We start from the raw sequence: 25,307 nt of genomic DNA on the forward strand, positions 1-25,307 counted from the left end.
TAGTGTAGTGGGAACCCCTGTCCAAGGAGAAATACCACAAGAGGAGACATCAATCGTGTTAGGAACAATTGCCTCACTGCGGCCAAGATCGAAGTCTTCGGCAGGTTAGTGCTGGGAATGGAACGGAGAAAGAGACAGCTTCTGCAAGTCCTTCCTCCTGGAGGCTTCCCACTGCTATCCCCAGAGGAATATCCCAGGGTCATCCACTCTCTGGCAACTCGAGTACCTGTGGGCACTTGTATGTGGTGACGAGGTAAGGAACAGCCATTGCTGGTCCTAACGGTAGGGTTAGGGGAGAGGAAGAGAAGGGCAAGAGAGAAAGTAAGGTTGGGAGGCTACAATATCCAGTTCTTATCATAGTCATAGAATTTACAGTGCAGAAGGAGGCCATTCGGCCCATCGAGTCTGCACCGGCTCTTGGAAAGAGCACCTACCCAAGGTCAACACCTCCACCCTATCCCCATAACCCAGTAACCCCACCCAACACCAAGGGCAATTTTGGACACCAAGGGAAATTTATCATGGCCAATCCACCTAACCTGCACATCTTTGGACTGTGGGAGGAAACCGGAGCACCCCGAGGAAACCCACGCACACACGGGGAGGATGTGCAGACTCTGCACAGACAGTGACCCAAGCCGGAATCGAACCTGGGACCCTGGAGCTGTGAAGCAATTGTGCTATCCACAATGCTACCGTGCTGCCCCCTGGTTATTCTCTTTGATTTGGGCAAAGGGAAGTACAAGGAAGACATAATCTGTGGTCACGTTAAACTATCAATAACTTAAAATCGAGTGGCAGTCAGTCACCGGTTTAGTTTTATTTCTGGTGCAGTAAAATGTAGGGCCCTTTGGCTGTCAAATTCAAGTTCTTTTTCCAGATTAAAGGTGGAGGAAAAGAAGCCTACATTCTATTCCTCAAACCCCAAAAAATGTTACGTAAGCATTGCAATAGCATTAAAAACTGTATATCCTCTAGCACAAACAAAACAATTTAGTTTCTCAAATCAAAGTCAATTATGCTGCCAAAATATAGCTTAGACCTTATAAATTAGTCATCACATCTTTTACAATTAAGTGTCAGCATGTTAAACCTCAACATTCCATTAACCAAGATATTTTTAAACTGGCAAAAATTTTGCTGCCTCAATTCCAACAACATTAATCATGTACCTGTTTTTCGAGAATTGGGAGTTGAATCAAGTTTCAATTCCTTCATTTGGATTGAAGCCACTCAATCCCATCATTCTGCCGTCAATTTGATCGGTCTTATTTTGTCTTACTAGGTTCTTGGAATGTTTTGAAGCTATGCTAGCCACATGTCCTTCATAACGATTCTATATCTTAATCCATAATTCTAGAAACATTAAAAAAAAATTAAAATCCATGTGAGCTCTTAATAATAATCTGATAATCTTTATTATCGTCACAAGTAGGCTTACGTTAACACTGCAATGAAATTACTGTGAAAATCCCCCAGTCGCTGGAGTTCGGGTACACGGAGGGAGAATTCAGAATGTCCAATTCACCTAACAGCACATCTTTCGGGACTTGTGGGAGGAAACCGGAGCACCCGGAGGAAACCCATGTAGACACGGGGAGAACGTGCAAACTCCGCACAGACAAGTGACCAAAGCCGGGAATCGAACCTGGAACCCTGGAGCTGTGAAGCAACAGTGCTAACCACTGGGCTACCATGCTGCAACATTTTATCTGAAAGACAGCAACTCCTGACAGTGAAGCACACCCTCAGTACTGCACAAGAGTGTCAGCCTAGATCTTTAAGTCCTGGAGTGGGACTTGAAAAGGAAGTAGTTAGAAAGAACTTGCTGTGATCTACTCAGCCAAGTTTACTGAATTTTGGAAAAAGCACACTTGCTGAAAAATAAATTGAAGGAAAGCTGAAACATCTTGAATTCTTTGCAAGGGCAACACACTGGAGGAAATAGTTTTCAAATGGCAACAGCAACATATTTGACAGCACCTTCAACATTGTAAAACATCCCAAAGCACTTCATTATCAGAAAACATTTAACACACAAGACGATATTAGGGCAGGAATAGGGAGAGGCGAGATCATAGAGGTATCTGAACACACAAGATAATTCTAAGTTTGAGCTTTTGCCAAATCAGGAGCCAATGCAGATCATTAAACACAAAGGTGATGTGTAAATGGGACTTAATGCGACTTAGATTATGGACAGCTGAGATTTGGAGTGCTGACAGGGGGTGGGAGACAGGAAGGTAGTCAGCAGAGCATTTGAATAGCCCAGATTGGAGGCAACAAAAGCATGGCTGAGGGCTACAGCAGCAGCACCTGATGAAGGGGTAGAAATAAATAACACCACCCAGGTGGAAGTAGACAGTCAGTGAGCGAGAGAATATAGGTATGGATAGGGTGCATGCAAAAGAGAAAGTTGAGCAGATTTGGTGCTGCACAAGGTATAAAGACAACACAGGAGCCACAAACAACATTGCAATAATGGTGATTCAATACAAATCATTAAAGTAGACATGTCTCCCCTGGTTTTAAGTGCCAACTTTGTAATAGCCTTTACTGCGTAGAGATTTGAAGAGTCACAGTACAGTCAAGAAGACATTTACTTTTCTTTGTACATGTATTACTTTCTCCACCTTCCCTAAGGGAGTAGAAAATTGCTTTCATCAATGTTATTTATCTAACTCATACTTTCTGGTCAGAAATATTGCATATACATTTTTTTTAAACTTTAAGTTATTGAAATAATTGTGTGGCTGACTGAAATTAATGACTTAATGAATGTCAGGCGACTCATATGAATGCCACGGTTCTGAATTATGCTGTTGTTTTCTTTTGGATCAACATGGTTGATGCCAACAATTGAGTTCTGAATTGCCGGGTCAATCAGAAATAGGAAAAAGGACCTTTTCCAAACATTAGGTTGCATGCTTCAATTTCTGAAGTGCGTGCTGGACAACATTTTTACTGCACAATTTTGCATTTAATAAAAGGAATTTCTCTTTAAACAAGCTTGTTTATTCTCCATTATGCGGTTGGAGGTTTTAAAAAAAAACATTCTAATTGTCGGTGGAGTCCCAGCATTTCAGAATAGTCAGACTGCATTTAATACAAACATTATTTTATGCTTGCACGGAAAGATATAGCTAAAGTGGATCACCTGACAGCTTGCTGCATCAGTACAATTGAGGCACCCTTGAGTTCTTCACAAAAAAAAAGTATAGAAAGCTTTTTAACCCTTGAATTCATACTGCTGATCGCAAAAAAAAAAAGGATATCAATACAGGAAGTACAAAATACATGGAAGGTCCATTTCTGACCAATGGGGGTGCCCATACAGGGGACCCTGTTGGAAACAATGTTTGTGCAATGGCCAGGCCATAAGAATATATGTATATTTAGGAGTATGTTTGCCCTGTATTTTTTGGATACAAGTAGATTCTAATGTGGCCCAGATGTATTTTCCTTTTACAGCACGGTAACACTTTTGTTAAGTTGTTTCCACTGCTAAGACCACATGGGATGGCAATTGGAGGAATCTCTGCCTGGTTTCTGCAACGTGATAACTGCTGCTTTTTAAGCGACTAGAGAAACAGCTATTCCAGCATAATAAAGAGATATTCTGTGACCCACTGATCTGCCAGATGAGAGGACAGTTAGTTCCTTTTGTTTAAATTGGATTTCATCCATAGGTCCAAATATAGCTTTAAAAATAGCGCTGGCAGAAGTTACATTCAAGAGTCTCGAGACGTAGATTTTGGTCTAAGTACATGCATGTGCTAATTGTAATGTTAAGCACATTTCTCATAACTTCCTTCCCCCTATAAGCCATCATTTTTCTCAATTAAAAAGTCTGGAATTTTTGGCTGTAGTGTTAAGTAAAATAAAACTGCCATTGCAGTCCTTAGAAAACAAACGAGAGCCATTTGTCACGTTCTTCTTAGGCAACTGTAAGAACTGAAGCCTGTTCTTTCCTTAGGTTGCAACGAACAGCACGACAGCAGAGTTGGTGCAAAAATCACTTCGTTCCTCACCAAAACCAAAGTTGTGGCGTAAATCCAGAGTCAGGGCCAAACCTGTCTCAGGAGGTGAAGTGGAGTGAAAGAGTCTGCAAAAACAGGAAGCCATTTCAAAATCTACATGTTTTGATAAGGCCACGTTGCAACAAGTTCCAGTTTGTTCCCAACTCGGATAACAATGAAATATTCTGCATGCAGACAATTCTAGTCCAGGAAGATTTTCTCATGTAGAACACACCTCATTAGATAGAATCTTACAGCAGCATAGCTTGTCTTTAAGACCGGAATTTGAAGTTACTGTTTGGGTTTGGAAAGGGTGAGTTTAGCACCATTTGACATTTTAAGTTTGGCTTAACTTAAAATGTCAAATGTTGAGGTCAAACATTACGTAGTTCATGTTGTGTTATGTTATTGCTGGTAACTTAAGCTGCCACTTGATGTAGGCTCTGCTGAAAGATGCTCCAGACTCGGAGACAAGTTTAACGTTTTTATTGAACGATTAACAATGCTTTTAAATGAATTTGACGCTCTACTAATCTGCCTCTAGTAACTCAGTCTATTCTGCTAACTATACAAGCTTGCTCACGACCATGTGCTAGGGTGTGATGTTGCTGATAATCAACCCTGTCCTGCTCTCTTGGTTTCCGCCGGTCGAAGAGGCAGAGCCTGTATGCCTTGTCCTTTTTATATGGGTTGTGTAGTGCCCCCTTGTGGTAATGCCACCTCTGGGTGTCCTGATTACCCATTGTTGTGTCCTGTTCTAATGACCCATTGGTTGCATGTCTGCATGTCATGACATCTCTGGTGCTCCCTCTAATGGTTACTTAGTTGCAGTGTATTTACATTAACCCCTTGTGTATATACTGTGATGCATATCACTACATCCCCCCCTTTTTTCGTGTTACATATTTTCTGTACTTTGTGAAAGAAAATTGTACAAAATAGGTAGATGAATGATGACATGTACAAGTTGTCATGATATTGATGATTATACAATACCAATTAATATCTATGAGTCCAATTTTGTGAATTTGTACGGTTGAGTTGCTTTCTTCTTCTGTTGTTGAAGTGGTGATGTTGAAGTTGTCATTTCTTTGTGAACGTCGTCAGTGTTCTTGTGTTTAAGTACCCAAGAAGTCATCATGAGGTGTTCGAATGGTCGAATCACTTCATTGTCTGATTTAGTCTTTTTTTTATGCTTGTGGTAGCGATTCTGTATGTCATCTTTCTTGAAAGCTGGTTTGCTTGTTTGTAGTAGAGCAAACGTGAATGTGAGATTCGTTGTCATGCCATGGTATGTTTGTACTCTTGCCATTGTTTTGAGCTGTGCTGTTACATTGTCCTTCGTGTGCAGAGTTGTACCATGTCGTACAAGTTGTTGTTTTATCGTTGTTTTTTTGTTTTTGCCGTGCTTGTCGCGCTCAATGACTGTTCCATGTGGATAATTCGAGTCATTCTCAAAGTTACTTGTGTCAGTGTCCTTTGTGGTATCTGATGCTTCATTGAGTGTTTCTTCTTGAGGGTTGTGAGAATGACCAGATGTTGCATTGATCTTGGTGACATCACTTCTTTGTGGTTGATGGGATTCCTCTTTGATTCCTTGGTGCTCCTCTTCTGGAATCATTTCTGGTTCACTTGAATCATCATCGGTTCCTTGATGCTCCTCGTCTGGAGTCAAAATCTTCTAGATTTCATTTTCTTGTGGAGAGGCTCGAGTGGATGAGGTTTTAATTGACGTGGTCTCACTGGACTCAAGAGTAGTTTCACTTTGATTGTTGAGTGCCTCTGCACATACGAGCTGAGATCTGTCAGTCTCGCTGTGATAAGAACATAAGAACTAGGAGCAGGGGTTGGCCATCTGGCCCCTCGAGCCTGCTCCACCATTCAATGAGATCATGGCTGACCTTTTGTGGACTCAGCTCCACTTTCCGGCCCGAACACCATAACCCTTAATCCCTTTATTCTTCAAAAAACTATCTTTATCTTAAAAACATTTAATGAAGGAGCCTCGACTGCTTCACTGGGCAAGGAATTCCATAGATTCACAACCCTTTGGGTGAAGATGTTCCTCCTAAACTCAGTCCTAAATCTACTTCCCCTTATTTTGAGGCTATGCCCCCTAGTTCTGCTTTCACCCGCCAGTGGAAACAACCTGCCCGCATCTATCCTACCTATTCCCTTCATAATCTTCTATGTTTCTATAAGATCCCCTCCTCATCCTTCTAAATTCCAATGAGTACAGTCCCAGTCTACTCAACCTCTCCTCGTAATCCAACCCCTTCAGCTCTGGGATTAACCTAGTGAATCTCCTCTGCACACCCTCCAGTGCCAGTACGTCCTTTCTCAAGTGAGGAGACCAAAACTGAACACAATACTCCAGGTGTGGCCTCACTAACACCTTATACAATTGCAGCAGAATCTCCCTAGTCTTAAACTCCATCCCTCTAGCAATGAAGGACAAAATTCCATTTGCCTTCTTAATCACCTGTTGCACCTGAAAACCAACTTTTTGCGACTCATGCACTAGCACACCCAGGTCTCTCTGCACAGCAGCATGTTTTAATATTTTATCATTTAAATAATAATCGCTTTTGCTGTTATTCCTACCAAAATGGATAACCTCACATTTGTCAACATTGTATTCAATCTGCCAGACCCTAGCCCATTCACTTAGCCTATCCAAATCCCTCTGCAGACTTCCAGTATCCTCTGCACTTTTTGCTTTACAACTTATCTTAGTATCGTCTGCAAACTTGGACACATTGCCCTTGGTCCCCAACTCCAAATCATCTATGTAAATTGTGAACAGTTGTGGGCCCAACACTGAACCGAGGGACATCACTAGCTACTGATTGCCAACCAGAGAAACACCCATTAATCTCCACTCTTTGCTTTCTATTAATTAACCAATCCTCTATCCACGCTACTACTTTCCCCTTAATGCCATGCATCTTTATCTTATGCAACAACCTTTTGTGTGGCACCTTGTCAAAGGCTTTCTGGAAATCCAGATATACCACATCCATTGGCTCCCTGTTATCTACCGCACTGTTAATGTCCTCAAAAAATTCCACTAAATTAGTTAGGCACGACCTGCCCTTTATGAACCCATGCTGCGTCTGCTCAATGGGACAATTTCCATCCAGATGCCTCGCTATTTCTTCCTTGATGATAGATTCCAGCATCTTCCCTACTACCGAAGTTAAGCTCACTGGCCTATAATTACCCACTTTCTGCCTACCTCCTTTTTTAAACAGTGGTGTCACGTTTGCTAATTTCCAATCCGCCGGGACCACCCCAGAGTCTAGTGAATTTTGGTAAATTATCACTAGTGCATTTGCAATTTCCCATGCCATCTCTTTTAGCACTCTGGGATGCATTCCATCAGGTCCAGGAGACTTGTCTACCTTTAGCCCCATTAGCTTGCCCATCACTACCTCCTTGGTGATAACAATCCTCTCAAGGTCCTCACCCGTCATAGCCTCATTTCCATCAGTCACTGGCATGTTATTTGTGTCTTCCACTGTGAAGACCGGCCCAAAAAGCCTGTTCAGTTCCTCAGCCATTTCCTCATCTCCCATTATTAAATCTCCCTTCTCGTCCTCTAAAGGACCAATATTTACCTTAGCCACTCTTTTTTGTTTTATGTATTTGTAGAAACTTTTACTATCTGTTTTTATATTCTGAGCAAGTTTACTCTCATAATCTATCTTACTCTTCTTTATAGCTTTTTTAGTAGCTTTCTGTTGGCCCCTAAAGATTTCCCAGTCCTCTAGTCTCCCACTGATCTTTGCTACTTTGTATGTTTTTTCCTTCAATTTGATACTCTCCCTTATTTCCTTAGATATCCACGGTCGATTTTCCCTCTTTTTATCGTCCTCCCTTTTTGTTGGTATTAACCTTTGCTGAGCACTGTGAAAAATCACTTGGAAGGTTCTCCACTGTTCCTCAACTGTTTCACTATAAAGTCTTTGTTCCCAGTCTACCTTAGCTAGTTCTTCTCTCATCCCATTGTAATCTCCTTTGTTTAAGCACAAAACACTAGTGCTTGATTTTACCTTCTCACCCTCCATCTGTATTTTAAATTCCACCATATTGTGATCGCTCCTTCCGAGAGGATCCCGAACTATGAGATCATTAATCAATCCTGTCTCATTACACAGGACCAGATCTAGGACCGCTTGTTCCCTCGTAGGTTCCATTACATACTGTTCTAGGAAACTATCGCGGATACATTCTATAAACTCCTCCTCAAGGCTGCCTTGACCGACCCGGTTAAACCAATCAACATGTAGATTAAAATCCCCCATGATAACTGCTGTACCATTTCTACATGCATCTGTTATTTCTTGGTTTATTGCCTGCCCCACCATAATGTTACTATTTGGTGGCCTATAGATTACTCCTATCAGTGACTTTTTCACCTTACTATTCCTGATTTCCACCCAAATGGATTCAACCTTATCCTCCATAGCACCGATGTCATCCCTTACTGTTGCCCGGATGTCATCCTTAAATAACAGAGCTACACCACCTCCCTTACCATACACTCTGTCCTTCCGAGTAGTTTGATACCCTCGGATATTTAACTCCCAGTCGTGACCATCCTTTAACCATGTTTCAGTAATGGCCACTAAATCATAGTCATTCACGATGATTTGCGCCATCAACTCATTTACCTTATTCCGAATACTAGGAGCATTCAGGTAAAGTACACTTATGTTGGCTTTTTTACCTGTTCTGAATCTTAACACCTCGATCAGTAACCTCTCCTAAGTTATATTTCCTCTTAACCTTTCTCCTAATTTTCCTTGTCGTTGAACCCATATCTTCATGTAACAACCTGCCGCGTCGTTTCCATTAATGTTTTCACTTCCCGTTTTATTTCTTTTAGTATTCCTGGTCCTATTCACTGAGCTCCCCTCAGTCACTGTACCTTGTACTGTCGCCCTTTTTGATTTTTGACTATGGCTTCTCTGCCTTACACTTTCCCCCTTACTGCCTTTTATTTCTGTCCCTGTTTTACTACCTTCCAACTTCCTGCATCGGTTCCCATCCCCTTGCCACATTAGTTTAAACTCTCCCCAACAGCTCTAGCAAACACCCCCCCTAGGACATCGGTTCCAGTCCTGCCCAGGTGCAGACCGTCCGGTTTGTATGGTCCCACCTCCCCAGAACCGGTTCCAATGTCCCAGGAATTTGAATCCCTCCCTCTTGCACCATCTCTCGAGCCACGTATTCATCCTCTCTATCCTGACATTCCTACTCTGACTAGTTCGTGGCACTGGTAGCAATCCTGAGATTACTACCTTTGAGGTCCTACTTTTTAGTTTAACTCCTAGCTCCCTAAATTCAGCTTGTAGGACCTCGTCCCGTTTTTTTTACCTATATCGTTGGTGCCTATGTGCACCACGACAGCTGGCTGTTCACCCTCTCTCTCTCCCCCCCCCCCCCCCCCCCCAGAATGTCCTGCAGCCGCTCCGAGACATCCTTGACCCTTGCACCAGGGAGGCAACATACCATCCTGGAGTCTCGATTGCGTCCGCAGAACCGCCTGTCTATTCCCGTTAAAATTGAGTCCCCTATCACTATAGCCATGCCATTCTTCGTCCTGCCCAGCTTCGCAGCAGAGCCAGCCACGGTGCCATGAACCTGGCTGCTGCTGCCTTCCCCTGGTGAGCCATCTCCCTCAACAGTATCCAAAGCGGTATATCTGTTTTGCAGGGAGATGACCGCAGAGGACACCTGCACTGCCTTCCTACTCTTGCTCTGTCTTTTGGTCACCCATTTACTATCTCCCTCAGTACCTTTCACCTGCGGTGTGACCAACTCGCTAAACGTGCTATCCACGACGTCCTCAGCATCGCGGATGCTCCAAACTGAGTCCATCCGCAGCTCCAGAGCCGTCAAGCAGTCTAACAGGAGCTGCAACTGGACACACTTCTTGCACGTGAAGGAGCCAGGGACAGTGGACGTGTCCCTGAGCTCCCACATCGCACACGAGGAGCATGACACGGGTCTGAGATCTCCTGCCATGTCTTAAACCTTCGGTTAACTTCAACAACTACAATTTCAACAAAAAAAACAACAAAGAAAAAATAAATAAATATACCAATGAAAAGAAACAGAAAAACAGAAACACTACTTACCAGGGATAAAAAGCACTTCCTCCCCACCCAGCTTTGATTCAATTCCCACCTAGATTCAAATTCCCAAACTCACTCTTTGCTGTCTCACTCTGGCTGTCTTCTCTCTGGCTCACTGGGAGAACTCACTGGGAGTGAGTTTACAAGTTGCTCTTTCTAAACTGTCCTGAATTGACTCCCCTCCCCCACCTGCTTTTAGATCAAGGTCGATTTAAGTGACTGACACTTAACTGCCAACCAGTTATGTGAATGGGTGGGGCAGCCCTTGTTAACCCACACTGCACAATACTAGCTTAATTTAAATTAATTTAATCTCCTGAAATTCAAAAGGAGCTGCCTTACTGATTTAATTCAATTCAATTCAATTCAATTCCCACCTAGATTCAAATTCCCAAACTCACTCTTTGCTGTCTCACTCTGGTTGTCTTCTCTCTGGCTCACTGGGATCTTGCACATCTTGTATAGGAATTGTGATTTCTTTGTCACTTGACTCACATACAGTGGGTAGACATTCAGTGTCTTCTTGTTGGTTAAATGAGCTGGGTAGACTGTCATAGAGCTGGTTGCTCAGATAAGGTTGATAGACCTTCATGGTCTTGTTCATGCATGGACTTCGCTATGGAGTCTTGAGTTGCTTCCATTGTGGAGTCTGTCAACGAGCTCTCTATGGAGGCTTGTATCGCTCTCTCTGTGGAATCTTTCATCGCTCTCTCTGTGGAGTCATGCAGTGGTCTCGCTGTGGAGTCTTTCATCACTGTGTGTGTGGAGTCGGGGACTCTTTGTGGTGCGTGGACCACTGGTTTGGCCTCAGGCCGCAGTAGAATCCTGTACTCGTACTGAAGTGTGCCCATTCCGCTGAAGACATCTGGGTACTGGGTCAGGATGTCGTCGATGCTGGCCTGAGGATCCGGATGAGATGGAGTCATGGTGTAGACCCGTCGGATGAGGTTCAGTTGCTTGCACCTAGCAGGGACGCCCTGTTTGGCTGAACAATCTCGAAGCGTAGGCTTGTCTGGTATGTGTTGGTTGGCCACCGTCAGGTGGCAGGACCCCAGTGCCTTAATTGCATTGCCAATGTAGTCCTGGAGTTTGCACGCAGCTGGAAGGAGCTTGGGAGCCTTCTTGATTCTCGAGAAGTCCGACTGCGAGATCAGGTTGGCGGAGGCACCTGTGTGCAGTCTAAACTCGATGGGGCATTGGTCGACATCCATCACTGCATTCCATTCGTCCTCGAAATCCACGGCAAGGATTGATGGGACTTGCAATGTGCCTGGTGTGGTGTATTCGCACTTCGTGATGATGCCTACTCGGTATGCGTTATCCAGCTAGTCATCGTCTGGATCTGTAACACTGCCTTGATCAGAGTCATGCGTTTGGTGTCACACACTCCTGATGCCAATGGAGCCGTTCAGTACTCACTGTGTGGCATCGTTTTCTTCTTGTTCAATGAACAAATCATCTTCTTTGGTTTCGGATTTGTCATTGTGCTCTTCACTTTGGGTGGTGCAAACTGCTTGTTCCAGGGTGCTGCGAAGGTTATTTTCAATGTCTGGTAGAGGTTCAGGCATTGTTCTGTCTTTCGCGGTGAAAAAATTGTGCTGTGGCTTTAAAACTCTTCTTTTTAATTTTCAGACATTTCCCCTTTAAGTGGGCGTGGTCCGGGGGTCTCTGACATAATGCTGCTCGTGACATCATGCGTAGGACTCAATTGCGTCTGTGCACGCCGAGGTTCCTTTACTGTGCGTTCTTTTCGCAACTGCACATGCGCGGCTTCTCGTGCATGCGCAAAACACCGGTTTGCACCTTTTAGGGAAGTGCGCATGTGCGGACTGGTCAGACTGCACATGCGCAAGATGGCTGCCATTCAAAATTGCCGTCTTCGTGTTTCAACCCTACCTCCGCCTCGTGGTGAGTATCCATGCCATTTTTACCAATTTCGGTCCTGTCCACCTCGCAGTGGTTGTCGAATTTTTCCAGGATGGTCTGGTATTTTGTTTTGTCCTGCCCTTCTGAGTATTGAAACGAGTTGAAGATCTCTATCGCATGTTCACCCGCAATGGTGAGTAAAAGAGCTATCTTTCATCGATCACGCCATTCAGGTCGGTTGCTTCCATGTATAGTTGGAATTTTTGTTTCAACGAACGCCAGGTAGCACTAAGATTACCGGTGGTCCTGAGTTGATGAGGAGCCTGAATCCTGTTCATCGTGCCTGGATTCAGTTGCTGGTTGTCTCTAACCTTGCTGAGTTGAACCAGGGAGACTGAGCACTCCTGTACCATGTTGTGTTATGTTATTACTAGTAACATAAGCTGCGACTTGATGTAGGCTCTGCTGAAAGATGCTCCAGACTCGGAGACAAGTTTAACGTTTTTATTGAACGATTAGCAATGCTTTTAAATGAGTTCGACACCCTACTAATCTGCCTCTAGTAACTCAGTCTATTCTGCTAACTATACAAGCTTACTCTTGACCATGTACTAGGGTGTGATGTTGCTGATAATTAACGTCTTGCTCTCTTGGTTTCTGCCGGCCAAAGAGGCAGAGCCTGTGTGCCTTGTCCTTTTTATATGGGTCATGTAGTGCCCCTTTGTGGTAATGCCACCTCTGGGTGCCCTGATTACCCATTGGTTGTGTCCTGTTCTAATGACCCATTGGTTGCGTGTCTGCATGTCATGACATCTCTGGTGCTCCCTCTAGTGGTTACTTAGTTGTAGTGTATTTACATTAACCCCTCGTGTATATACAGTGATGCATATCACTACAGTTCATACATGCATTCTCTTGTCTTGGTCCCAATCTCGTCTCTTCTGAACCTTTTGATCTCCTACTTGCTACCTGTCTCATCTCCTCCACTAGTATCTGTACGTAGCATACATTGAAATTATGTGCTCTGCTCACTTGATCCTCAATAATTGCTGAGGAAGTTCCCCAGAAGATGAGAGAATTGAATTTAATGTTATTTGTACTGTTACATGTAAATAATGCCTCAAGACATTTTACTAAGTTAAAAGTGCCATATAAATGCACATATGGGAAGTGTGGGGTTCAGGCGTTGGATAGAAGGGATCAAGAGATGAGTTATTCTTTCATGGTTCCTCAATCTCATTGCTAAGTTAACAGAAAGCTTTTAAATTGCCATCAAAACTTGGACACATTGCAATTTGAGTTGCATTTCCAACATAAAACAGTAAATCCTTTCAGCATTTTCAGGCTGGAATAATGAAAAGAAACCAAATTTCATTCTGCGCAGAATTCAATTTGAAATTTCCTCCTGTTTGGAAGGTTTTTAGCTGGAAAAAGTGTGTCCAGGGTTGTGTTATTGCATGCAAATGCGCACAATAAGCCAATGGTTATGTTGATGCACTAAGAGGATATGCGACAAATTGTCATTGAGTTTTGCTTGTGCCAACAATGCTCCATAGGAGCTTTCAGATCAGTAGGGCAATAGGCAACTTCACCAGAACCACTGGACCATACGTTGCTCACAAGCTTAAGAGATAACTGGAATGATATTGGGAAACAGTTGGAAACATGCCATCTGAATATTTTATTTCAACCCCAGAGGCAGAATGGAGAGTTGAGAAGGATACGTTGTAACAGGAAAAAAAAATTACACCACACAGATTCTCCAAAGTACACCTCAACAGTTTTCAGCAGCTTACAAAACCACTGAGGTAATGCAGCTCACATCAAACTCCTCTTCAAAAAAAAAATAAAGTCATGGCAGAAAGATGTCCAAGTTAGTTATTTTTCTTTTTGTATTAAAAAGTGTTTTACATTATATTTTCCAGAAGTCTGATAGATAGCCTGCCAGGAACGCTAATGTATTCCAACAGTGAAAAGCAGTGGGTGGAATAGGGAGGTGAGCAGAGACGCTGCATTCTCCCACCTAGAGTTTTTATTACAAACAAATGTCAAAAAAAATAAAGAAGCCACAGCTGTGGCCTTTGTGGTAATACAACATCATAACCCACCAGTGTTGAGTAATGTTCTCTGGCTTTGGTTAACAAAGCATCCTGACATGCAAGAGAAGGTGGAAACTGAGCCCACTGTTTTCAAAATACTTCACAAAAAAGTGTGAACTCCATAGCATGTGGTTCACAGCAGAAGAAAACACAGATCAATTACAGAGAACTAAACAAAAAGATGTCTCTTTTTCCACAACTATGCATTTATGCACCCAATATTTGTTAGGCAGGTAGAATCCTTGGTATTCCACAAGTATGCAGCAAGCTTTAATCCATGTATCATGTGCGCTCTATTTATGTGGATGGACAGCTTTACAAGGATATCAGTCCCACTCTTCCTAACAAATGTTTTTTGTTTCTGAAAGCATGCTCTATTTAATATGATGTACAACAGGTTCATAGGTTTGGGGGAAACATGGGGTTTGCAGCTTTCATTTCAAGAAGACTCCATCCAATTGGAACCCAAGTTTTCATCGCTCGGTAGAATCTTCAGTCAATTAGTGTCCAAAGAAAGTTTCAAGGAATGAGGAACACACATTTTTCAGAATTCATGTTTTAACATAAAGAGCATATACCAATGCACATCCTGTCTCTCTTCATAATCTATACAACATGCTTTTCTTTGAATAACATTAACATTAGTCCTCTGGTAGCATACAAGTAAATAATTTGTGATAAAACACCAACTAGCTGGTGAGTAACTTGGACTTTACAGGCCTAAAAGAATGGCACTCAAGTTAGGAAGTGTTCAATGCTTATAGATGTCTATCCCAGTTATCCAACTTCTCAATTGGTTTTCCTGGCAGATCAGGGAATTTCCAGATTTAATGTCTCCCCAACAAAGGAATCTGACAGGATGAGTGAAGGAAAGTACAATACAGCAGGATTCTCTAAACTAAGAACTGGATGTCACTGGAGGATTCTTCCAGAACTATTTTGGAAAACACCACAAAATCTTTTGTTTGTCTGCTTTTTTGGGAGGAAGTCAGGGAGTGCTGGAGGAAAAAGTAGTGAAAAGACGAGATGAAACTTAGAACTGGAAATATAATGCATGCGGATGAAGCCACTGAACCCAAGATGGACCATTGGGACATGAAGTCTAAGTATTAGACAAGATATATGAACCTTCAAAGATGACATGACCAGGGTCTAGTGTGACATGATTTTCTACAATCGCTTCATGGATTAAACCAGCATTAGGTACTGACCAAAAATCCTGGTCAGGCGAACAACTCACTAACTTATTTCCCCTTTGAAGAGAGGTGAAAATGCCTGGCTGTCAAACATAAAACACCAATATGGTAACTCGGAAAATGTCAATCAATTTTATTACTTAATAACAGGAGAAATACTAAACGTACTTACTTTTCCTTCAGGACAACATTGCTTTCCTTTCTCCAGTACTCTTTGAAGTCTGAACAAAACTCATACCACAGGGTAAATAAATGATTTGGAGTGACTTCTTTATCTCCTGACTTTGGCTTCATGCTAAAATATGCTGCTGTTTCCAAGAAGCTGACAAAAGGAAATAATATAATCAAATTACAAGCTTGACAAATACTTGCAATCTTCTGTTATTGGTCAGTAATAATCAGCATTGAAGAGAAGTACATTATGTTCAGGCAATCTTAAACTGGTTTCAATTCACAATATCCGAGAGAACTCAGAAATACAGTTCAATGAGTACTGACGCACATGATAGTTACCATGACAATCCTATAGTGCAAATGTTTAAAGTTATGTACACCTCCATAGCCTTCTGGATGCAAAAGGATGCTTCAGGTGTTAATCCCTTTGAAAGACAGGATAAAATAGATGGTTCTAGCTGATCTTATACGCGGGTAATTGAGTTTTAGACTGGGGAGGAAATTAGAAATACCAAACACGTGACCCCAATAATTTCAATTCTGAAACCAAGTCATTTACACCTGGCATTTGATCTGCATTGTGGGGAAAGCAATAAGTGTTTGGACTTTTAGCTTTGCCCGTCTGTGGTGGGTGAAGAGGGTGCCCGGGAAGCCTCTTACAGTGAGTTTGGGTTTGCGGGGAGTCCGGGGGCTTGAGAGATCGAGATGGCATTTCCCGATCTCTCCCTGCGCTGAGGAGTTTCAGCTAGCGAGGTGTGGCCTTAGCTGGGCTTTCCCCGCTGAGACCCCATATCTAACCGGAATCACTTCGATAGCGTTATGTTTCTCTGGGAAAACGGTGCCAAGGAGGCCCGGTCAACCATGCCCCACATATTCTGGTCTTGCCCCAGACTTGTTGGGTACTGGACAGCCTTCTTTGAGGCAAAGTCCAAAGTGGTGGGAATGAGGGTGGAGCCATGCCCGAAAGTGGCGGTGTTCGGGGTGTCAGACTAGCCAGATCTATTCCTGGGGAGGAGGGCGGACGCCCTTGCCTTTGCCTCCCTGATCGCCAGCCGTAGAATCCTGTTCAGTTGGCGGTCAGCAGCACCACCCAAAGCTGCAGACTGGCTGTCCGACCTCTCAGAATCTCTCCAGATGGAGAAAATCAAATTTGCCATCCGAGGGTCAGACGATGGCTTCCACAGAACGTGGGAGCCAATCACCCAATTGTTCCGGGATCTGTTTGTGGCCAACGAACAAGCAGAAGAATAGCCAAATAGCCAGGAATCAGGGGAAAGTAGCCAAGGTGTGAGAAGGGGGGATAGACCCGGGGGGGGGGGCCCAGCTAAACTTGAGAAAAGAAAGGTGAACCGCAGGGAAGGAGAAGGGTGGAGGGAAAGGGGGGGGGGGGGGAAAGAGGAAAAATGGAGGAGGCAGGGAACAACAGAGGGAACCAGTTTTGGGCGGGGTGGTGAGGAGGTGGTGAAGGAATGAAAGCCAGAGGGAGAGCACAGGAAACGACAGGAACCACGGCAAACACAGTAACAGAGAGACAGAAAATACGAGGGAAAGACAGGACGAACAGCCTAAGCGGAGGTGAACAGGAGAAACAAGCAACAACACGAGATCCATCTTCGTATTGCTCTCTCTGTATTGGATATAATTACTGTAACGGTCTCTTCGTTGTATATGTACCTCCCCAGTTCCATCCCCCCCCCCTCCCCGCAAACATGTTTCTACTTATTTGTTAAACGTGATTTTGCTAACTGTATAGAGTTGATGTTTTTGAGCTGATGTACAATATCTTACCAGTCTTTTCTATTTTATTCTGTGAACATAACTTAAATATATTATGTTCAAAAACTCAATAAAACAAACTTTAAAAAAAAATGTTTCTCTGGGAAACACATGTTTAAATGCGCTCGCTATGGGACATGGTTCCCATTTGGTTAAATCGTGCCTTCTAGGTTTGAGGAATAAGATCTGGACCACCTTCTTTCAGACAACCTTCGGGATCAATGGGGCGAAAGTATATATTAGATTAGAGGAGGAAGAGGATCATAAAAGGATCAGAATGACCATTGGGGCACAAAACTATTTTACCTGTTGATGTGTATATTTTGGAATTGTCTCTTAGCAGAGACAAATTACCAAACATTAGAAATCTCAGGTATTTGATGATTAACTGGACATCGACGACATCAGTCCTTGGAAAGATAGAGAGATCTTGCACCCAAAGCTGAATGCAAGTGTTTGTCTCCAATGAGATCAATAAAAAATCACAAAAGCACAAGTGTACGCACTGGCAGGAGGTTGGTAAGCATAGGACCTCAGATTCAAGATAACTGACAGGCAAAACCTGAGGGGAGATGGGGATTAAAAAAAAAAAAATCCTGAGTTATGATCATCTGGAATACACGACCTGAAAGGATAGTAGAAGATGGTCTATTGGTAACATTGAAAATAGGGTAATATAATATATAATAATCTTTATTGTCACAAGTAGGCTTACATTAACACTGCAATGAAGTTACTGTGAAAAGCCCCTAGTTGCCACATTCCTGCGCCTGTTTGGGTACACAGAGGGCGAATTCAGAATGTTCAATTCACCAAACAAGCACGTCTTTCGGGACTTGTGGGAAGAAACTGGAGCACCTGGAAGAAACCCACGCAGACACCGGAAGAACGTACAGACTCCACACAGACAGTATATACTTGTAATGGTAAATTTTCCAGAGGAGAAAGTGGGGGTGTGGGTGAGGATAATTGGACAGTTTCAAGTTAAGGGCCTGGTGTTTTCTTGCTTTGCAGGTCATCAAGTATACCAACAGGGCTGGGCAAGATAATTAGCACCAAAAATACCAATCACTTCTAGCATGTTCCTTTCAGAATGCTCAGTAGAATGGGGGACGTTTTTTCTGGAAATTAAGATAAAAAATGTTGTTTAGAACACTTAAGTCTGCGGTTTTTAAATTTAATTTTGAGTTCCTTTAGTCTTTGTAGAGTATGCAGGCATTTGTTGCTGAGTATGTGCAGAAGAATATATGATCATAGGATAAGAAATAAGAGGAGGCAATTTGTCCCATCAAGCCTGCTCCGCCATTCAATATTATGGTGGATCTGATCATGGTCTTAACTTCACTTTCCTGTTAGCCGCCCATAATCTTTGATCTACTTGTCAATCAAAAATCCGTCTAACTCAGCCTTGGATATATTCAATGACCCAGCCTCCACTGCTCTCTGGGGAAGGGAATTTCAAAGGCTAATGACCCTTCAGAGAAATTCCTCCTCATCTTGGGCTTAATGGAGACCCTTTATTTTTAAACTTAGCCTTCAAGTTCTAGAGGGGATTCATCCGGTCAGCATCCACCCTCTCAAGCTCTCTCAGAATCTTATGCCTCAATAATGAAATGAAAATTGCTTATTGTCACAAGTAGGCTTCAAATGAAGTTACTGTGAAAAGCCCCTAGTCGCCACATTCCGGCGCCTGTTCAGGGAGGCTGGTATGGGAATTGAACCGTGCTGCTGGCCTGCCTTGGTCTGCTTTAAAAGTCAGCGATTTAGCCCAGTGTGCTAAACCAGCCCCTGGTTTATAAGAATGGTATCTCTATATAATCCAAAATTGCTTACCCCTATGATCGAACTTCTATAACCAAGATCAAAGGAGGTGAGATTTAGTCCTGACGCAGTTACCAGCGTAGGATGTTTCGTCATTCAGAAGATGATCTTCTGTAGATGGAGGATCTTCAACTGTGTAGCCTCAGAAGGCCAACACTATCTTCCCAAAGGAAGGAGGGGAGTGGACTACTTAAGTCACACCAACTCATAAGGACAGGGTCACAGAGGTTATCGAAGCACGTTGTATATAGACTGATTTAGATGCAATAAACTGGATATCTCATGCTGCTGACTGATTAGCTATGGTGTATAATCCTTAGGGGGTTGGATTACGAGGATGGGTTGAGTAGACTGGGACTGTACTCGTTGGAATTTAGAAGGATGCGGGGGGATCTTATAGGAACATATAAAATTATGAAGGGAATAGATAGGATAGATGCAGGGAGATTGCTTCCACTGGAGGGTGAAAGCAGAACTAGGGGGCATAGCCTCAAAATAAGAGGAAGTAGATTTAGGACTGAGTTTAGGAGGAGCTGCTTCACCCAGAGGATTGTGAATCTATGGAATTCCCTGCCCATTGAGGCACCTTCATTAAATGTTTTTAAGATAAAGACAGATAGTTTTTGAAGAATAAAGGAATAAAGAGTGATGGTGTTCGGGCGGGAAAGTGAATCCAAGTCCACAAAAGATCAGCCATGATCTCATTGAATGGTGGAGCAGGCTTGAAGGGCCAGGTGGCCTATTCCTCTGCTCCTAGTTCTTATATTCTTATAACCAACAGATGAGAGGAAAACTCGCTAGCCTGCCTCATCCAGGTAAGAATGGCAGTGGGCATCTAAGCAAATAGAAGGACACTCCACAATCATTCATGTCTTCAATCATGGTGGAACCCACAAGGGACAAAACTGAAATGTTCGCTGGTGTCTTCAGCCAAAATATATGTGGGCAATCTCACTCAGGTTTCGCCAGCAGCCCCTGCCGAGGATGTGTAGCCAATTCGGTTTAGTCCACATGACAATAATTAGGTGAAGTCGAAAAACCTGGGATGCGATGAAGGCATTGGAGCTTGACCATGCCTCCTTCATTGGCACACTGGCCGCAATACTCTAGATCTATAGGATTCATCACTTCAATTCACTAAAGTTGTAATTTTGCAGTCAGTTTACCAACCTCCTCAGTATATGGGGGAACCAAAAAAGAATGGCCATTGCACAAGTTTGCATTTTATTTGCGTTGAATGAAGTGGCTGGATTTTGTTTAGCTACAGACAGATAATATTCATTTACCCATTTTGGGGGGGGGGGGCGGTTAGCTTAGTTGGCTGGGCAGCTGGTTCGTGATGTGGAGCGATGTTGCACTGGCTGAGGTTATTCATGAAGGTCCTGCCTTCTCAACTTTGCCCCTCACCTGTGGTGTGGTGATCCTCAGGTTAAATCACTACTAGTCAGCACTCAAAGAGAACTACCCGTGGTCCTCTGGGACTGTGACGACATTTACATTTTTTTATTCTTGGGATCAAATTTGGAACAAAAATTGCTTAACACCTTATATGGCCCATCAAGCAACTGAAGTCGAAATTAAACACACCAAGGGAGACCTGCTGCACCTGACCATAGTAGAAGTCAAGAAAGATCATCCAAAAGGAAAAGCAGAGACTCCAAGGTGCCCAGTAAATAAAGTTACTAAGTGAAATAGGGAAAGTAATTTGACATTTTGTATTACAAACCACATATATTCATGGAATGGAACCACTTTGCGAGAAGAGGTCTCAATTATAGCCAAGTAGACAGAGCCACATGTGCAATTAATTGGTCCCAGGACAAAATTACAAATCCCATGTTTGTTCGCAAATAAAGACCTGAACAGCTAAAGCATGCCGAACTATTTGTCCAGATGCCTGGCTGATGCGAAGCCTCTCCCACAGGTGCCTCATGTAAATAAAGGCAGTGCTACTGAAAGCTTAAAATACAGGCCGAGCACAATTTTCACTGTAACAGGAATAAAGATCCTACTTACTGCCACACACAGTTTCTGCCACCGATTCAATTTCAGAGAATACTGGTGAATTTATGGAACTGTCGCGAGGATTTCATGCTCGCACCTCGAACATTGCCCCTGACCTTCATTCACCCCATCAGTCACTAAAACCCTCACCCTTGTCTTTGCTGTCTGAAGGGTTGGTTATTCCAATGGTCTCCTACCCAGATTTGCAAGCTTCTGCATCCACAGATATCAACCCGCCTGCATTGCAAACTGACCCCATTCCCGGAATGCCTCGAGTATAAAATTCTCATTCTTGTACTTAAATCCCTATTGCAGCCTTCAGTCCTTCACCCTCCCCCTAAATTCTCTTCCTCTGAAATTCAGCTTCTTGTGCATCCTATCACCTTACAATAGGAACCTATCGACTAGGCCTCACTTGGCAGAATTGCCACCACCCTTAAACCACAACCTCCTGAACGTTCTTTGGTCGCTTTTGACCGTGTCCCTTGAGCATGACATCCATTTCTTTTCCCACCTCTCTGAAGCACCTTTGGATATTTTCCTATGCTCACTGTATGTCACAAAGGTAAGTATGAGCAGTTGTTATACATTCCTCCCTTTTGGGGATAGGGAACCGGAATTAAGTTCGAGCCACCTTTCATTCGGGTGTGGTAGACGTGGATCACTGTGGGAAAACTACTCTGCATCAGTGCAACAAAACAGGTTCCAGCAACTCCAATTTGTGTTTTTGTTCAGAAGCCTTTCTAACCACCACGACACACTAGCTGCTCGAAGACAACTTAATGCAATTTCACAACCCTCACTCATTATATCGGAATATGTGCGAAACAAAGTGGTGCAACATTTTTGTGGTCCAAAAGCATTGAGTAATGGCTATGTGAAACACACAAAAATCAAGCCACGTACTCTCAGTTATCAATAGTACTGCCTTTGCAGCCATTTGCCCTCCACCTCTGCCAAACAAACAACTACTTTTGGGGTCACCTTTGAACAGAAGTGGAACTGGATCAACAATTTCAACACCATGAAATTGTAAGAGTAGGGCAGAGGTTGAGTGCACTGCCTCATCTTGTTCCCTCAAAACCTCTCCCTTGTACAGAAGGCTCAGTTCAGGAGTGTGATGGGATACTCACCCATCTCTTGGACAATGTTCAAGAAATCTGACATTATTCAAGTCACAACAGTTGGCTTGATTTAGTGACCCCAATATTGGAATTGATAACCCCACTACCATCATGCACTGTGGCTGCACTATGTACAATGTACATCTTGCACTGCAGCGAAGTTACTTGACACCACCTTACCAAGTACATGTAATCATTGTTCTTCGAGTCAGGGGTTAAAGTTCTGGAATCCCCACCTGATTTTTAAGCAACACTCAAAGTCTGCAGCAGTTCGAGGAGAAGACCCATCACATGTTTCCCATGGGTTTCCCGGCAGCGCGGAGTGGCTTCAATTCTCATCGACAGCGGCAGGAGCAGAGAATCCCGCCCAGAGGGTTTTACAGTGCAAAAAGAGGCCCGTTGGCCCATCATGTCTATGCCAGCCCTTTATTCTATGGCACCTATCTATTTGAATTCCATTATCATGCAATTGGTTCGCAGCCTTGTTGACTGATCTAATGTCTATTTCTGACCACCAGCATTTCCATCCTTTCCCTTTTTAGTCTTCAACCCATCAGCACTCACTTCTGCCTCAAGCGTTAGAAAAGAGAGCAGCGATGCCCTCATCTGACCTTAGCGTGGTTCCATTGACTGCTCAGTAACATCCGAACACTGGTTTTCACATGCTTTGGAAAGCCAATTTTTTTGTTGCCAACACTGCTCTGACATCGGTAGATTTAGGAATCATCTGCCAATGAGAGAACTACACTGAGCAGAATTTTCCAAAGTTCCAGCTGCTGAACGCGCTGAAGTCAAACGAACCACCTGTGGATAAGGCGGCAGAGGAAGGAGAGCATCTCAGGGTTAGAGGAATTGTAGGGTGGAGATAGAGAAGAGCAAGGTTAGGAGGGGTTTAATACATGAAGATGAGAATCTTAAGATTTGAGGCAAGGCAAAACCTGAAGGCAACATTGGTGAGCAAGAACAGAGGTGGCTGATAGTGGGACTGGGAACGGGTCATAATAGAGGCAACAGATTTTTGAATGAGCTAAAGTTTATGGAGTACAGAGGATAGGGAATCAACCAGGAAAACTGTCCATTCTGGAGGTAACAAAGGCATTGGTGAGAACGTCAGCAGATGAGCTGAGCAATAGATGGAGCAAAATTAGAGGTGGCACTAGGCAAGTCTTTATGATGAAGATAAGGGTTTAGAAGCTCAGCTCGAGATTCAATGGGATATCGAATCATAGAATCCCTACAGTGCAGAACAAGGCCATTCGGCCCATCAAGCCGGTATTGAGCCATGAAAGAGCCACCCTGGCTAAGCCCAATCCTCCGCTCTATTCCCATAATCCCACCTAACCTTTGGACACTTGGGGGCAATTTTGTTTGGCCAATCCACCGAACCCGCACATCTTTGGACCGTGGGAGGCAACTGGAGCACCTGGAGGAAACCCTCGCAGACTTGGGGAGAAAGTGCCAACTGCACATACAGTCACCCAAGGCCAGAATCAAACCCGAGTCCCTGGAGCTGTGAGGCAGCAGTGCTAATCACTGTTTCACCGGGCTGCCCGTAGTTATGGTCAGCCTGAGACAGTGGATGGGAGGAATATGGCAAGTAGGCTTTGGTGTTTCAAACATTTAATTCGAGGAAATTGTGGCTCAAAGACTGGATTTTGTACAAGCAGTCTGATGGCACAGGGTAGAGGTGATGGAGAGGTAGACCTTGATGTTATCAGCATGTCTGCAGAGGTGAGCCCCTTATGGCACCGAGGATATAGATGTGGAAGAGGCAGCAGCAAGGGATAGATCCTGGGAGTAAATTCCAAAAGTAGTAGCATGGGTGCAGGAAAAGAAACTATTGCTGGCGAGTGGAACTAATGGTGATGGCAGTCTTGCTGAGCCGGAGAATAAAGCGAATGGTGTTGGAGGAAGGTGCTGTGGTCCACTAAGATCACCCAGAGAAAGGGAAAATGAAGCCAGTAACACTGGGGACATGAAAGCACCACAAAATTAACAGTGTAGAGCTGTTTCACCTCTTAAATCACCATTGTTACAGGCCCGACTCAATGATTCAATTTGATACATACAACAAGCAGTTACTAATTGGGTGACTGCCTTTTTATTTAGGTAAATAAATATGGCTCAGAGATTACAGGCTAATAAGTTACAATTATTTTCTTAACTGTTTTGTTGCTAAAAGCTGCACCACAAGATGTCTTGGGTAATGTGATGTGGCTTCTGATCTTTACCATAGACAATTTCACCACGTGGCAATACAGGAACAATGAGTAGCAGAACAAAATGTTCTTTACCTGTTAAAACTACCTGGAATATACACTCAACCAACTGCAGGACTGACATGTGAAGAAAGATTGGATGGACTCAGTTTAGAAGAATGAGAGGGGATCTCATCGAAACATACAAAATCCTGAAGAGACAGGACTGTCTAGGTGCGGGAACAATGTTCCCGATGTTGGGGACGTCCACAACTAGGGGTCACAGCCTAAGAATAAGGGGTAAGCCATTCAGGACTGAGATGAGGAGGAACTTCTCTCAGTAAGTTGTAAACTTGTGAAATTCTCTACCACAGAAAGCTATTGGGGCCAGCTCATTGGATATATTCAAGAGGGAGCTGGACGTGGCCCTTGTGGATAAAGGGACCAAGGGGTATGAAGAGAAAGCGGGAGTGGGATACTGAATTTGCATGATCATATTGAATAATGATGCAGGCTCAAAGGGCCGAATGGCCTACTCCTGCACCTATTTTCTATAGAGGACGCACATTTCAAACTACTAGTATGAGGCTGAAGGTGACGCAAAACATAAGAGATTTCTGAAGGCGATGTTGAATGTTTCATATCTTGTAGCTCCTAACACTCTCTAAAGACTTCAAAGAGCTCCACGCCAGTGCTTGGAGATATTGCAAGACTGACATACCGGTGGCCCTTCAACTTTGAACCAGCCAACACCGGGTGGAAGGTAGCACAGTGGTTAGCACAGTTGTGTCACCGTGCCAGGGACCCGGGTTTGATTCCCGGCTTGGGTCACCGTCTGTGCAGAGTCTGAATGTTCTCCCTATGTCTGCGTGGGTTTCCCCCGGGTG

General features: G+C 43.5%; 1 protein-coding gene across 1 annotated transcript in view; it reads right to left on the minus strand.

Moving 5' to 3' along the window:
* Positions 1-25,307, minus strand: part of LOC140426604 (formin-2-like) — a 594,930-nt gene that overhangs the window by 56,672 nt on the left and 512,951 nt on the right. Inside the window, exon 16 of the mRNA XM_072511575.1 lies at positions 15,496-15,645. Coding sequence (XP_072367676.1) covers positions 15,496-15,645 — 150 coding nt within the window. The remainder of the gene's footprint in view (positions 1-15,495; positions 15,646-25,307) is intronic.

Source organism: Scyliorhinus torazame, chromosome 1 (genome assembly GCF_047496885.1).
Source record: "Scyliorhinus torazame isolate Kashiwa2021f chromosome 1, sScyTor2.1, whole genome shotgun sequence".
In the NCBI taxonomy this organism is placed as follows: Eukaryota; Metazoa; Chordata; class Chondrichthyes; order Carcharhiniformes; family Scyliorhinidae; genus Scyliorhinus; species Scyliorhinus torazame.